The sequence below is a fragment of the Peromyscus leucopus genome, chromosome 1, assembly GCF_004664715.2.
Source record: "Peromyscus leucopus breed LL Stock chromosome 1, UCI_PerLeu_2.1, whole genome shotgun sequence".
NCBI classification, from domain to species: Eukaryota; Metazoa; Chordata; class Mammalia; order Rodentia; family Cricetidae; genus Peromyscus; species Peromyscus leucopus.
In genome coordinates, this window is record NC_051063.1 from 5,049,653 (window position 1) to 5,063,258 (window position 13,606).

Sequence of the window (13,606 nt, forward strand, 5' to 3'; positions counted from 1 at the left end):
GTCTCCTCCTGCCTTATGTTTCTTTCTCTGCCCAGCCATATCACTTCCTGTCTCAGTCTTCCTAGTGCTGGGATTAATGGCATGTGTACTTCCCGAATATTGGTAGCAAAGGCATGAGATCTCAAGTGTTGGGATTAAAGATGTGTGCCACCACTGCCTGGCTCTGTTTCTCTTTTAGATGAGATTAATCTTGTGTAATCTAGGGTGGCCTTGAACTCACGGAGATCCAGACAGATCTCTGCCTCTGCCTCCCAAGTGCCAGAATTAAAGGTGTGTGCCACCACTGCCTGACCTCTATGTTTAATCTAGTGGCTGTCTTTGCCCTCTGATCTTCAGACTTTGTTAAGAATACAAACAAAATATCACCACAGTATACCTTTTGCATACCCTGCCTAAAGTAGTTGTCCCTCCAATTCCCCTGGTACCTTCTTCTCAACCTACTCTGATTTATCTTGAATTTGGAGCACCCACCCCTTTCTGGAATTTTCTTCTTATTGTTTATGTCCCCCCCCATAGACTGTAATCTATGTAAGCATTTCTTTTTTCATCTTGTTTCTGTCTCTTAGACCAATTAGATCACTTACAAATTTACATTGGCTTTATTTTGTGATTCTAGAATTGGGCGACACTTCATTCCATGAGCTAGAATGTGTTCTGACGGCTTGGAAGGGGCCATTTTTATTGACTGTAGTTGGACTTTTTCACAGGACTTTTGGCTCTTCAATAATGACACGGAGATTATTATTAATTATGAAAGCTCGGCCTTAGCTTAGGCTTGTTTCTAACTAGCTCTTACAACTTAAATTGACCTATATCTTTTAATCTATGTCCTTTAAATGGCTCTGTACTGCCCATGCTGATTCCTCTCCATTTGGCTGGTGACCTCACCTTTCCTCTTCCCAATGCCCTTTATGCCTGGAAATCCTGCCTAGCTATTGACTGTTCAACTTTTTATTAAACCAGTCAGAGTGACACATCCTCACAGTGTACAAAAAGATTACCCCACAACAATAGACTGAAAAGGACTCAAGGCAGCAGAAATAAAACAACAACAGCAACAACAAAGTGATGGACATCTGTTTTCTGTGTAAGGTTAGGAAAGAAGAGGGAACCAGAGAGAGGGAACTGGTTAATAGATCACTCCAGGTTGCTTTTCATAAGGACTAAGCCAGCCAGAACGTAGTTATCATGCTAGTTGGAATTGGCCTGGCTAGGAAATTGGCCAATGCCTCTTTCTGTCCTGATTTCTTAGAAGGTCAGAAAGCTAGTTTTAATTTGGAACTCCAGTATAAGAGACTCTATTTTAGTTTTAATTTATTTACCTTTTTTTTTTTGAGACAAGGTCTCAATGTGCCATTTATTTTAGTGTGTGTGTGTGTGTGTGTGTGTGTGTGTGTGTGTGTGTGTAGGTCAGAGGATAATATGCAGGAGTCAGTTCTTTCCTCTATCAGGAGGGTCTTGGAGAATGAACTCAGGTATCAGGCTCAACAGCAGGTCTTTGTTACAGAAAACAAAGGAATTTAGTAGGAGGCAGGAACCATTGCTATAACAAAACATCTGAGGCAGTCTACTTTATAAAGAAAAGAGGATTTTTCTTGGCTCAAATTTCTAGAAGCACAAGGTTCAAAGATAATGATTCAGGCTCTGGCTAGGGCCTCTTCCTTGTTGGTGTCACATTACCGTAGGAGTCTAAATATATGTATGTGTCTGTTCAGTCTAACTGTCCCTATAAAGCCACCACCAGGGTTCTTACACAGACCTGCACACTAACAACCTATTCTAATTCCAAAGATTCCACCTCTAAACATCAGTCATGTTAATTTTCCATTCTTATTTGTTTTTTTGTTTGTTTATTTTGAGACATGTCTCTATATCTCTACATAGCTCTGACTGTCCTGGACTGGAACTGACTATGTAGACCAGGCTGGCCTTGAACTCACATAGAATCACTTGCCTCTGCAGTCGGGTGCTGTGATAAAAGGAATATGCCAACAGGCCTAGAAACTTTCCTTTCTTTTAATATCCGCATAAGACCTTGGGAATTAAATTCCTTCCTTTCTACAGTGTAGAAAACAGACTGTATTTAAAACGTCGCAGGCAGTGAAGCCAGTGTCTTGTCCAAATTCACAAAGACTTGTCCAGATTCACAGAGCAAGAGCAGAGACAGAACCTGGGCAGTGGTTGTTCCTTTACTCCTTTGTGCTTTATTCACAGGGTCACCTGGCATTGTTTCTCAAAAGGCAGCCAAGGAACAAGAGGCTACAGGCCTCAGGATCCTGCCTGCGGACTCTCTAAGGCAGACCCTAGAAGTCTGCATTTTTACAAGCTTCTGAGGAAACTGTCCTGCACATGCACGTTTTGAAGACTACTGTGCCCTGGGTGACAGCAGCACCGCGTCAAAAACAGCCTTGGCCAAATTCCGGGGCTCAAGGCTCCCGCAGCCTCATGGGAAATGTAGTTTCAGCCGGCCTTCCCGCCTCTGGCCTCTTGAAGAGCTCGCCGGAAGGAGCCGAGCCAATGCGGAAAGAGCCGAGTGTTCCGAGGCGGGCCTTTTCCTGCTCGCTTGCATGCTGGGAAAGGGCAGTTTCCGTTAGCTGCTGAAGGCTGAGGCGCGCCACCGGCCACCTCCCCACGTGAAGCAGTTGTGCGGGCATCGCCACGCCGGGCAGCTGTCTACCCGCGTCCGAGCGCCCCGGAAGCGGCGGGGGACCGGAAGTGGCCCGCGGAGGCTGCAGAGCTAGTCCGGGAGCCCGCTGTGAGGCGACTGGCAGCGCTGCGACGGCGCCATGTCCCTGATCTGCTCGAGTGAGTGCTGGCTGCGGCGGGAGGCGGGAGCGTGCCTGCGGCCCGAGCCCCGGAGCCCGCGGCCCTGCGTGCGGGGTGCATTTGCGCAGTGCTGCGCGGTCCACGTAGCTGGGAAGAAGGACTGTCGTTGTTTTACTGAGCCGAGACAGGCCTGAGCAGAGGGGGTGAGGGGGGAGTTGGTGCAGGGAAAAGCTGCTCTCGGTGTCGGAAACCCGAGGAAGACGTGTCCAGGGTCGTCCTCCGATTGTAATCTGGGCTCTAGCAGTCTGAGCCTCAGGTTCCCCATCTGCAGCATTGAAAGCATTGCAGTGGGTATTTGCTGGGGAACGTCGCTTAGGAATCGGAGTTTCTGCGATTTGCAGCGATCACGCAGTGACTTCGAGACAGGGCTGGAAGCCAGGTGTCTGGCTTCTAGGCTCGCTCAGTGTGACTAATGAAAACAGCAAACGTTTAGAAAACCTGTATTGATTTACGACGCATTTCCAAACGATGATCTCCTTTTATGCTTACAAGGATTTTCTGAATGGAAATGAAGATTGGTGATTTAGGGCGTCAGAAGGCTTAGGAAGAACGGGGTTTATCCGGGGATGTGCGGCACAGCTGGGCGATGGAGCTGGGTTCTTTGAGTCTGGATCCATGCTTCTTCCATGCTGTATACTGTCTTGTCTTTGGGTGTTTTATTACGGCATTGCGGGTGTTTACCTTCTTGTTGTTGACCACATCAGTAGCGTCCCCTCCCTCTCTATTCTCTTCTCAGAACGTTGCCATTAATTCAAAGAGGGAAAGGAAGGAGGGAAATAACAGAAAAGGGAATCTCACACTGAAGAAATTGCAGTTTGCAAAGTATTTCCGAACGATTTGTTTCCTTTTAATCTTGAGAGAGCACTCTGACATGCCCTGGGCCATCCTTCCTTTTGTAAGGGAGGGAAAGCTCCCTCAAGTGTCCATTCGTTGAGTGTGCGAGATAAACGGACAGAATAGCTCAGGAAAGCCATATTTCCTCCCATACTTGATTACGTATGCTTGGGAGTCCTGCAGAAAAACAGGTGACGCTAAGGGAAGCTTATACAGAACCTGTGCCACCAAGAAGAATAGGAGCTTGAGGCCTCGGGATGGTGACTCACAAGTGATGGGAGGGTGAACAGAATCATGTGGTGAATAAGAGCTATTTTGTTATGTGATAAGTCTCTCGGGCACTAAATATTGTCTTAGAGCAGCCATCAGAAGAGTCTTGAGTGTAGAGGTAGCTTTCACTTGTCTGCTAAGGTGAACCAATTGTCCCTGTTTAGGGGAGTTAGAGAAACCAGAGGGCCTGAGAAGGTCAGAGAGACCTTGGTTCTGAGCTTGCTTTTGAGACCTTCATTTTTGGTAATTTAGCATGCCCAGGCTCCATACTTGGGGATATTTTTTTCTGAGCCCCAGGGCTTATGGTCTCATTTACCCTGTTCTGATGTTTATCAAGTGTCTGCTTAGTATCTGCATTGTCCTGGAGGTCAGTGACAGCTGTGACGCCCATCTTCAAGGGTACACAGACAATTCTGTCAAGTGCCTAGAATAGAATCTTGCTTGGCACGTAGCAGCAGACATGGAATTTTTTTTTTTAATTTATTTTTTAATTTATCAGTGCTTGTCACATTGCTTTGTAATTTTTCGCCTGTTGATCCGTTTAGGGCTCCAGACAAATGGCAGGGATTTGAGTTATGCTGTGTGTACTTCTTTGTCATGTGCCCAGTCATCTTTGTTCAAAAATGAGATGGGCAGGACTTACCTACCCCTCTTTACAGGACTGGTACAGATCTGGGCAGTCATTATTTATTGACGTTTATTATCAGCAGCCTAGAGACTCTAGTTAAGTGGTTGGCAAGCATTCTAGGGCCAAGTACCAGCTGGCTCGATGTCACAGACCTTGCTTCCTGATAGCTGAGTGTGAGGACAGGGTCTTCAGGTTGGGGCTGACACATGAAGAGTCCCCTCTAGCCCAGGTCTCCGTTACCCTGCCTGTGCTTACTTACTACCTGCCTTTCTCTGTAGTCTCCAACGAAGTGCCCGAGCACCCGTGCGTGTCCCCCGTCTCCAATCATGTGTATGAGCGGCGGCTCATTGAGAAGTACATAGCAGAGAATGGCACAGACCCCGTCAACAACCAGCCCCTCTCGGAGGAGCAGCTCATCGACATCAAAGGTGCCTGCCCCGCCCCGCAGCCTAAGTCCAGGGCCAGCTCAGCCCAGCCTTCACGGGTGGGAGGTGGAGCCGGTCTGGTGAAGAAGATGGTGGCTGTGAATGAATAAAGAGGCCGGGGGGTGGGGGGTGGGGTGTCCTCTGGGTTCTGTTACTTCATACCTGCTTTGCTGCCTCTCTTGGCAGTTGCTCACCCAATCCGGCCCAAGCCTCCCTCTGCCACCAGCATCCCAGCCATTCTGAAAGCCTTGCAGGATGAGTGGGTGAGTTCTGTGAAGAGAATGCACCTCTGGGCCTGGGGACTGAAAAGACGGGACCTCCCTCCCTCTTTTTTTAGTTTTTTATTTTATGTATATAGATGAAATTCTAATAAAATATCACCATATGTGTATATGGGTCTTTTGCTTATATGTATGTCTGTGTATCACTTATGTGCCTGGTGCTTGGGAGGCAGGAAAGGGTTGTGATCCTTTGGAAATGTAGTTACAGACAGTTGTGAGCCATCATGTGGATTCTGGGAATTGAACCTGGGTCCTCTGGAAGAACAGCAAGTGCTTTTAACTCCTGGGCCATCTCTCCAGCCCTCTTATTTTCTTGAGATAGGGCCTTGCTTTGTGGCCTAGGCCGATCTGGCACTTAGGATCCTTCTTCCTTAGCCTCCTAGTGCCTAGGATTACAAGTCCCGACCACCAGGCCTGACTGTTCTTGCGGGGATGAACACAGGGCTAATGTGAATGCTGTACCACTGAGCAGCCCCCTCATTTTTTGCCAGCCTTATTTCATTTGTGAGGAGCAGGATGGCAGCACAAGAGGAGCCTGGTTGTTGGAACTCTTGCAGACCTGGATTCCAAAGTTTTCTCCACTGTCAGCCTTTGTGACTTGGGCACACTGCTCAGTCTCTGAGGCTTGGCCTTCCTGACTATAGGACACTGATTAGTCCTGTCTGTCTGGATTCTGTAAGAAGTAGAATACAGTTGACACATTCACCTTGTGACACCAGGGACTCTTTTTCATTACTGAGCACTGCACTTGCTGAGGGTAGCCAGTAAATAACCACACCAGTGTTACTGTTTCCATTCAGACAAGTGATGGCATTAACAGGTGTGATTTGCTGGTGCATAGTAAAGGTGGGGGTGGGGAGGAGCTAGCTCTCACTTCTTTCTGTCTGTGTGTTCAGGTTGTGGTGTGGAGTAGGAGCCTGCATGCCTTACAGGGTCACTCTGAGTAGCTGGGGTTGGTCTCAGTGTAGACTAGGAGGCGGTGTCCTCTTCTCCAGGGCTGGCTGAGTTGGCTGGCTCTTCCCCAGTCCTCACAGTGGCCTACCCTCTCCCAGGATGCAGTCATGCTGCACAGCTTCACTCTTCGCCAGCAGCTGCAGACAACCCGCCAGGAGCTGTCCCATGCTCTGTACCAACACGATGCTGCCTGCCGAGTCATTGCCCGTCTCACCAAGGAAGTCACTGCTGCTCGAGAAGGTGTCTCCTCTTCCCCGCTGTCCCCCACCTTTTGCTGGCCCTGCTTTGTAATGTCCCGTTTCTAACATAATCTTTTCTCTCAGCTCTGGCTACTCTGAAACCACAGGCTGGTCTTATTGTACCTCAGGCCGTGCCAAGCTCACAGCCCAGTGTTGTGGTAAGTGTTCCCTTCCAGACCCCAGGAGCTGTCCTTACACAGGTGTCTTTGGCATTGTGAGCTCCTTCTACTCTCCCTTTCTTTGGTACAGGGTGCAGGAGAGCCCATGGATTTGGGTGAGCTGGTGGGAATGACCCCTGAGATTATCCAGAAGGTGAGTCGTATGCTCTTCCGCTGGGACTGCCACAGTCCTCCTTGGTGCCGTGGGCTGTGGGGCCAGAGTAAGAACCTCACACTAGGTAGTGGGGAGGGCCTGCGCTGCCACTTGAGCTTTCTGACTAGCTGACTTCAGACTGCTTGTAGGGAAGATCGAATCACTGAGAAAGAAGGGCAGCTTTTAGTGCTTGCTGTTTTTGTGTTCTTTGCTGATATTAAGCTACTTTGTTACAGGCTTTGAGGGTTTTGCCTACAAGATAGAAGTTATTTTAAGACAGGGAGTCTGAGACTGCAAGTCAGAGCTAAGAAGGGACAGGGCAAGCTTCCAGACTGCGACCCAGGGTCCTGCTGAATGTATAGTCTGCATTTGTAGGGTCCAGCAGTGTCTGAGCAGCTCATCTGAGAGCTCTCATGTTTGTAGCCTAGACCTTGGTCCCAGAGCACAACAGCCTAGCTCTGTCCCTACTAGCTCTGCCATTCGTCACTTTAGTGACCTTGGCAAGAGGGTTCTTTTGATGTAGTTTCCTCAGCTGTGCCATAAGGTCATGATGCCTCACCTTAAAAGATGGGAGTGGAAATGTGTCAGCTTTTAGCACATAGCTTGGCAGATAGCACACTTTTGGTGATGATTGTGACACCAGATGTACCAGCACCCAGTGTGCTTTGTCCGTGCAAAATCACTTGTCTCAGAAAATTGTGTTCTCCACAGCTTCAAGACAAGGCTACTGTGCTAACCACGGAGCGTAAGAAGGTGAGTTGATGCTTGGTGTGAGCACTTGCCTTCTTGGAGGAGGGGCTAGTTGAAGCCTTCATTCATTGCTGCTCTTTTGGGCTTTCTGTTTTCTCAGAGAGGAAAGACTGTGCCTGAGGAGCTGGTGAAACCTGAGGAGCTCAGCAAGTACCGGCAGGTGGCATCCCATGTGGTAAGTACCTGGAGGTGGCCCTTACTGTTTCTAGGGCACAGTGGGCCAGCATGAGGAGCTGGAGGAAATGCTGCTCAGACCTCTGGCATGGTGTCTTGCCATGCAGTGAGGGAGTTGCTGCATCCAGGCAGCCAGCCAAGCTGGGTGGATAAGGGATAAAATTCACTCTTGTTCCTTGCCTGGGGAGGAATACTAGGGGTGTGGGAAGGGAGTAGAGGAGCTGTGTGCATCTCTGGCCTGCCTTGATTTGACTGTAACTGGGTTTGGTATGGTTCTGTCTGCAAAGGGGCTACACAGTGCGAGCATTCCTGGGATCCTTGCTCTGGACCTCTGTCCTTCGGACACCAACAAGATTCTCACTGGTGAGTCTGGGCCCAGCCTGACAGGCCAAGGTGAGGGATGGCAGGAGCAAGGGAAGGTGCAAGCCCCTGGTCCTTGCCATTGATTGGAGGACAGAAAGACCTTCGTTAACACAGGGATCTTTATAGGCCTGACTCATTTTTTGTCTTTTGTGGATCTTCTCCAGGTGGGGCAGATAAAAACGTTGTTGTCTTTGATAAGAGTACTGAGCAAATCCTGGCCACTCTCAAAGGCCATACCAAGAAGGTCACCAGTGTGGTGTTTCATCCTTCTCAGGTAAGATACTCTTAAAGCTACTCTTGTCCTTAAGTCCATTGCCAGTGGTTTCAAGCCTCAGAACCAATTGCCCAACCCCTGCTGTCATGATGAAGTGACATTGATGGGTCTCTTTGTAGAACCTCAAAGCAGTGGCCCTCAAACCAAGGAAAAGAAAATGCAACCAACAAAGCATATGCACATCAATTTTGCATTAGGTAAAGAAAACAAGCATCATCCTAGCTAGAGCCTTTATAGATGAACTACAGACAATAAAGGTGTTTGTTCCCATGACCCTGTAGAGTTGGGCTCAAGTGTGAGTTCAAATAGAAGAGAACCACTGGCTTAGAGGGAAAAGGTAGTTCATTAGAGGAGATTAATGGTCTCAAGACTTGAGCCAAAAGTACAGTGGCTTGGTATGCAGCTCCATGGGATGCTGAATAAGTGCCTCCCAGTTAAGTCTTTCTCTTAAGGAACTGAGAAATAGAGGAATATTTGTGTCTTAGTGTTCTGTTGCTCTGAAGAGACACCATGACCACAGCAACTCTTACTAAAAGAAAGCATTTAATGGGGGCTGGCTTACAGTTTCAGAGGTCAGTCCATTATCTCCATGGCAGGGAGCATGGTGGGAAGCATGGCACTGGGATAGTAGCTGAGAGCTACCTCCTGATCTGCAAGACAGACAGACACATATACACACTCACTCGGGGTTTGGCATGGGCTTTGGAAACCTCAAAACCAACCCACTCCCAGTGAGATACTCCTCCAACAAGGCCACACTTCTAATCTTTTAAAACAGTGCTACTCCCTGGTGATAAGGCTTCAAGTATTTGAGCCTAGAGGGATCATTCTTATTCAGACCACCACAGTTACAGCACACTGAAAAACTAATTCAAATTGAAAGCATTATTTCACTGTTTATTTGGTGTTGGTATTACTTTTGGCTTTTATGAATATGTGTTAATGAAAGAGGATAGTTGCTTTTATCTTCTGGCTGTTACTCTCCTAACTAGTTGAAATAATTTGTAGGGAAACTAAAATAAGCTCTCTGTCTGCCCCAGGTCTTTTGGACAGTCAGCTTGCCCTTGAGGTCTAAGTGTGGGAACATGAGAGCATGGCCTTATATTCCTTTACAGGCTCAGTGCTGCTCAGATCTGGGCCGTCTAGTACAGTAGACTGGCTGCAGGTGGCACAGGATTCCAGGCCCTCAGTCGAACTGGCCGTATTTCACCCAGCTTGAAAGTGGGTCAAAAATAGCTCTCTGGTGCAGTTGCCCTTTTTACTGCTAGGTAGTGAGGATCTCACTTGGCCCAGTGTGGCCATTTCAGCAGCATTTTTTTCTTGGCTTTCTTATGCATTGTCGTTTAAATAGGTGGTTACAGGCAGGGCAGGGCTAGAAGGAGAAGCAGTGGCCAGTGGTTGTGGCTGTAATTGTCACTATGGAAAAGAGTGTTATAGTACATCTCACCTCCTGGGCTCTGATTCTTGGTCTCTTTCCTTTCAGGAACTGGTGTTTTCTGCGTCCCCAGATGCGACTATCAGGATTTGGTCGGTCCCAAACACTTCTTGTGTACAGGTTGTTCGGGCCCATGAGAGCGCAGTGACGGGCCTCAGCCTCCATGCTACTGGAGACTATCTCCTGAGCTCCTCTGATGATCAGGTGCAGTCCCAGCCAGGGTCCTGAGGAGGCTGCTTACTCACCCTGGGAGGATGGACCATCTTGCTGGGGGTAGCCAGATTCCCAGAGTTCTGGAAAAGTTTATTCCCTGTTGTGGGAGCTAACTTTGCCAGCGGGTGCTGAACCAGGGTCTCTCTTGAAGGCCACCAGACCCACTTTCTTATTGGCTTCTTTGTCTTATCTCCAGTACTGGGCCTTCTCTGACATCCAGACAGGGCGTGTGCTCACCAAGGTGACAGATGAGACTTCTGGCTGCTGTAAGTGGCCTTAGAGGCATTGAGCTCTTTTGTTTGCAGTTTGTGTTAAGTTTGACTAAGTCATTTGCTTATCTGATCTAAAGATAGTGCTTACCACTGGCACCAGTGTAGTGGCCACAGTGGCTACTGACTACAGATCCCTCTCCCTTTCCTCAGCTCTTACCTGTGCGCAGTTCCACCCTGATGGGCTCATCTTTGGAACAGGAACCATGGACTCCCAGATCAAGATCTGGGACTTGAAGGTAGGACATGCAGGCCTCTTCTGGGGCCCAGAGGGAGAAGGAACTGCTGAGGTGTGGCAGCAGGCCCTGGGGTATCTCAAGGCTTAGGAGAGCCTGGCTCTGTTTGCTGGCATGGTGATGTCACCTAGGAAATGTGGGTGCACAGGACATCTCAGACAGTTTCTTCCTGTCTTGACCAGTGAGTGATACTTTTATTGCCCACCCCCACCTGTAGGAGCGTACCAATGTGGCCAACTTTCCTGGCCACTCTGGCCCCATTACCAGCATCGCCTTCTCTGAGAATGGGTACTACCTGGCCACAGCGGCTGATGACTCTTCAGTCAAGCTCTGGGACTTACGCAAGCTGAAGAACTTCAAGACACTGCAGCTGGACAACAACTTTGAGGTACGTGCACTCCCCACAGTCTCAGCTGTTCCTCCTCACCCGCTGGTGGTTCCTGAGTTCATGTAAGCTGCTGCTGTGTGCTCCCAGCTGCTCTGTGCCTTCTGCTCTTTTGTGTAATTGCCTCTCTTTGGGCCTTGGCAGGTGAAGTCACTGATCTTTGACCAGAGTGGTACCTACCTGGCTCTTGGGGGTACAGATGTCCAGATCTACATCTGCAAACAGTGGACAGAGATTCTTCACTTTACAGGTAGAGGCTGGCTGTGCTCACCTGGGCTTTGTACATCTGCTCTAGAGAAAAGTGGGGAAGCTTCACTGTGGGGTGAATCTCTGGGCTTGGCCTAGATAAGGCCAAACTATTCTTTGCTTCTCCTTTTACTGTCCTGGGAGTAGAACCTAGCCATGTTTTCTACTACTGAGCCCAACCCCCAGGCTGCTTTTACTTAGGTCTGGGGCAATAGAGCATTGTGGCCTAGGAAAAGTATTTGTGAGTCTGTTTGGCTGTGAGTAGTGTGAGTAGCTGGCCTCTCCCAAGTTGTTTGTTGAGGGGCAAATTATGTAATTTCTCTGGTGCCCCAGGAAAATTGTAAGGGTAAGTTCAGACACTCAGTGGGAAATATGGGGGTTTTATATGAAAGTGCATGTGACCATAGGTTAAAAGTGTCTTATGGTATGTTTGGTATTGGGTCTTGATTTGAGCAATGAAGAAGAACCAGTCTGGGCGGAAATGAAACTTTTTAAAATTATTATTATTTATTTATTTGTTTTTTTATTTTGGTTTTTTTTTCTTTTTTCTTTTTTTTTTTTTTAAGATTTATTTATTTATTATGTATACAGCATGTATGACTGCAGGCCAGAAGAGAGCACCAGATCTCATTATAGATGGTTGTGAGCCACCATGTGGTTGCTGGGAATTGAACTCAGAACCTCTGGAAGAGCAGTCAGTGCTCTTAACCTCTGAGCCATTTCTCCAGCCCTTCATTTTGGTTTTTCGAGACAGGGTTTCTCTGTGTGACAGCCCTGGCTGCTCTGGAACTCAATTTGTAGATCAGGCTGGCCTTGAACTCACAGAGATCCACCTGTCTCTGTCTACCAAGTGCTAAGATTAAAGGCATGTAGCACCACACCCGGCATGTTTTTTATTTTTTTGTGAACTTTATTGGGGTCTATCATGGTGAGTGATGAAGTTTATAATCAAGTTAGGAAGAGAAGGTGGAAATTGCTCTAGTAGGTTTGTTTTTCTTTGTATGGAGATGGAGTTGAGGCTGTTCCCACAGTAGCAAGTGTTCAAGCCCCAGCACAAGTACTTAAGGGAACTAGAAGTAATAAGAGAAGTCAGGCTGACACAGCGCTGCACAAGAGGGTTTCCACCCTGGAGTCGCCTGTGCCCTGCATAGCTCTAGCTTCAACTTTAGGGACCCTGCTGGGTGTGACAGCTGTGTGATCCCAACTCTTGGTAGCTATAGCTAGAGAATCACCTTGAGTTAGGCCAGCTGGAGCACAAGAGGGCTTTTCTCTGCAGAGTTGGGAAGCTCCGGGTGCTTTCCTAAGTCTGGAAGGAACTTGCCCCGGTTCTCCAGCTGAGTCCCATGAGGAGGATAGCTCAGCTTTGGCGATTCTGAATCCAGCCGTGTGCTGTGTGCCCTGGACTTTGACATCTTTGAGCTAGCACAGGCTAATGGACAAGAGCTAAAGCTAAGCATACATACTAAGTGGGCACTGAGGTTTCCAGCTGAAGTATGCTTGCCCAGAAAGCTCAGGTGAAAGGTGATTGGTATTCCTCTGTTCCTGCACCCCACCAACAAAAGGCTGAGTGCTGGCTACAAATAAGTGGGGAACAGAACCCTGCCTTCGGGAGGGTGTCTTACAGTGCCTTCTGACCCTTACCATCTGGGTGTGTGCCAGCAGCATGGCATTCAAAGTCATTGTTCAGCCCTGGAGAAGAAATAGCCGCCTCATGGTTCCCTTTTTCTCTCCTCAGAGCACAGTGGCCTGACCACTGGAGTGGCCTTTGGGCACCACGCCAAGTTCATCGCTTCAACCGGCATGGACAGGAGCCTCAAATTCTACAGTCTGTAGGCCTTGTGCCTTCTCACAATTCTGGGCCTCATCTCAGTAGTGGGTTAGAGTTGGGGGTGGGACCTTAGGAGGAGGGAGGTCTGGTGGGGGGGACATTCACATCATTTCATTCTGTTCTGGATGATGCTCTGAGCCAGGGCACATGGAACACTGCTATCCATGCAGCCTTCGGGCCCTAGGGAACGGACATGGAGGAACTGTCACCCTGTAAATGCTCAGAGTTGGAGTCCAGCACCTCCCCCAGTAGTGGCAGCTGTTCCATTCCTGCTCTGTTTCAGCTCTTCTGAGACAGGGAGGTGAGCCAAGGGAGCTGTGAGGGGAGGGGCAGGAGGGCTCATGCTGGTTTTTGTAAGCAGTGATCTAGTTTCATTAAAAAAAAAAAATCCACACAGTAAATATTGTCACCTTGCGTCTGTCTGGCAAAGAGACCCTGAGTTGGGAAGGTCGCGGGGAGGGAGCACAGTGTGGGACACTGGCTATTAGGAAGCCTCCTCCTACAGCAGAAGTAAAGTAAAAGCCTAGAAGTCATTTGTCAAAAGTCTCCCATGCTCAGGCAGGCCTTGACCTTGTATCCAGGGCCTCTATCACTCATGCTGTGCTTGCTCTCTGGCTTGGTTTTTTCTCACAAACCTGAAAGGTGGTGAAGAGTTAGATTAGCC

At 48.5% G+C, this 13,606-nt stretch overlaps 1 protein-coding gene across 1 annotated transcript; it reads left to right on the forward strand.

The window, feature by feature from the left end:
• The first annotated feature begins 2,570 nt into the window (after positions 1-2,570).
• On the forward strand, positions 2,571-13,343 carry Prpf19 (pre-mRNA processing factor 19). The gene is made up of 16 exons (XM_028884232.2): positions 2,571-2,805; positions 4,837-4,986; positions 5,170-5,246; positions 6,317-6,458; positions 6,542-6,615; positions 6,707-6,769; positions 7,481-7,522; positions 7,620-7,694; positions 7,981-8,056; positions 8,221-8,330; positions 9,814-9,969; positions 10,175-10,244; positions 10,401-10,486; positions 10,701-10,871; positions 11,013-11,118; positions 12,850-13,343. The coding sequence occupies exons 1-16, from the start codon at positions 2,787-2,789 to the stop codon at positions 12,945-12,947; spliced, it is 1,515 nt and encodes a 504-aa protein (XP_028740065.1). The 5' UTR covers positions 2,571-2,786; the 3' UTR covers positions 12,948-13,343.
• Positions 13,344-13,606: the final 263 nt, after the last annotated feature.

Bases quoted from the DNA above. Each gene is read 5' to 3' on its own strand.
- Prpf19 (XM_028884232.2), top strand. The intron at 8,331-9,813 runs GTAAGATACTCT...CTTTCCTTTCAG, and splicing joins TGGTGTTTCATCCTTCTCAG to GAACTGGTGTTTTCTGCGTC. The intron at 10,872-11,012 runs GTACGTGCACTC...GGGCCTTGGCAG, and splicing joins AGCTGGACAACAACTTTGAG to GTGAAGTCACTGATCTTTGA.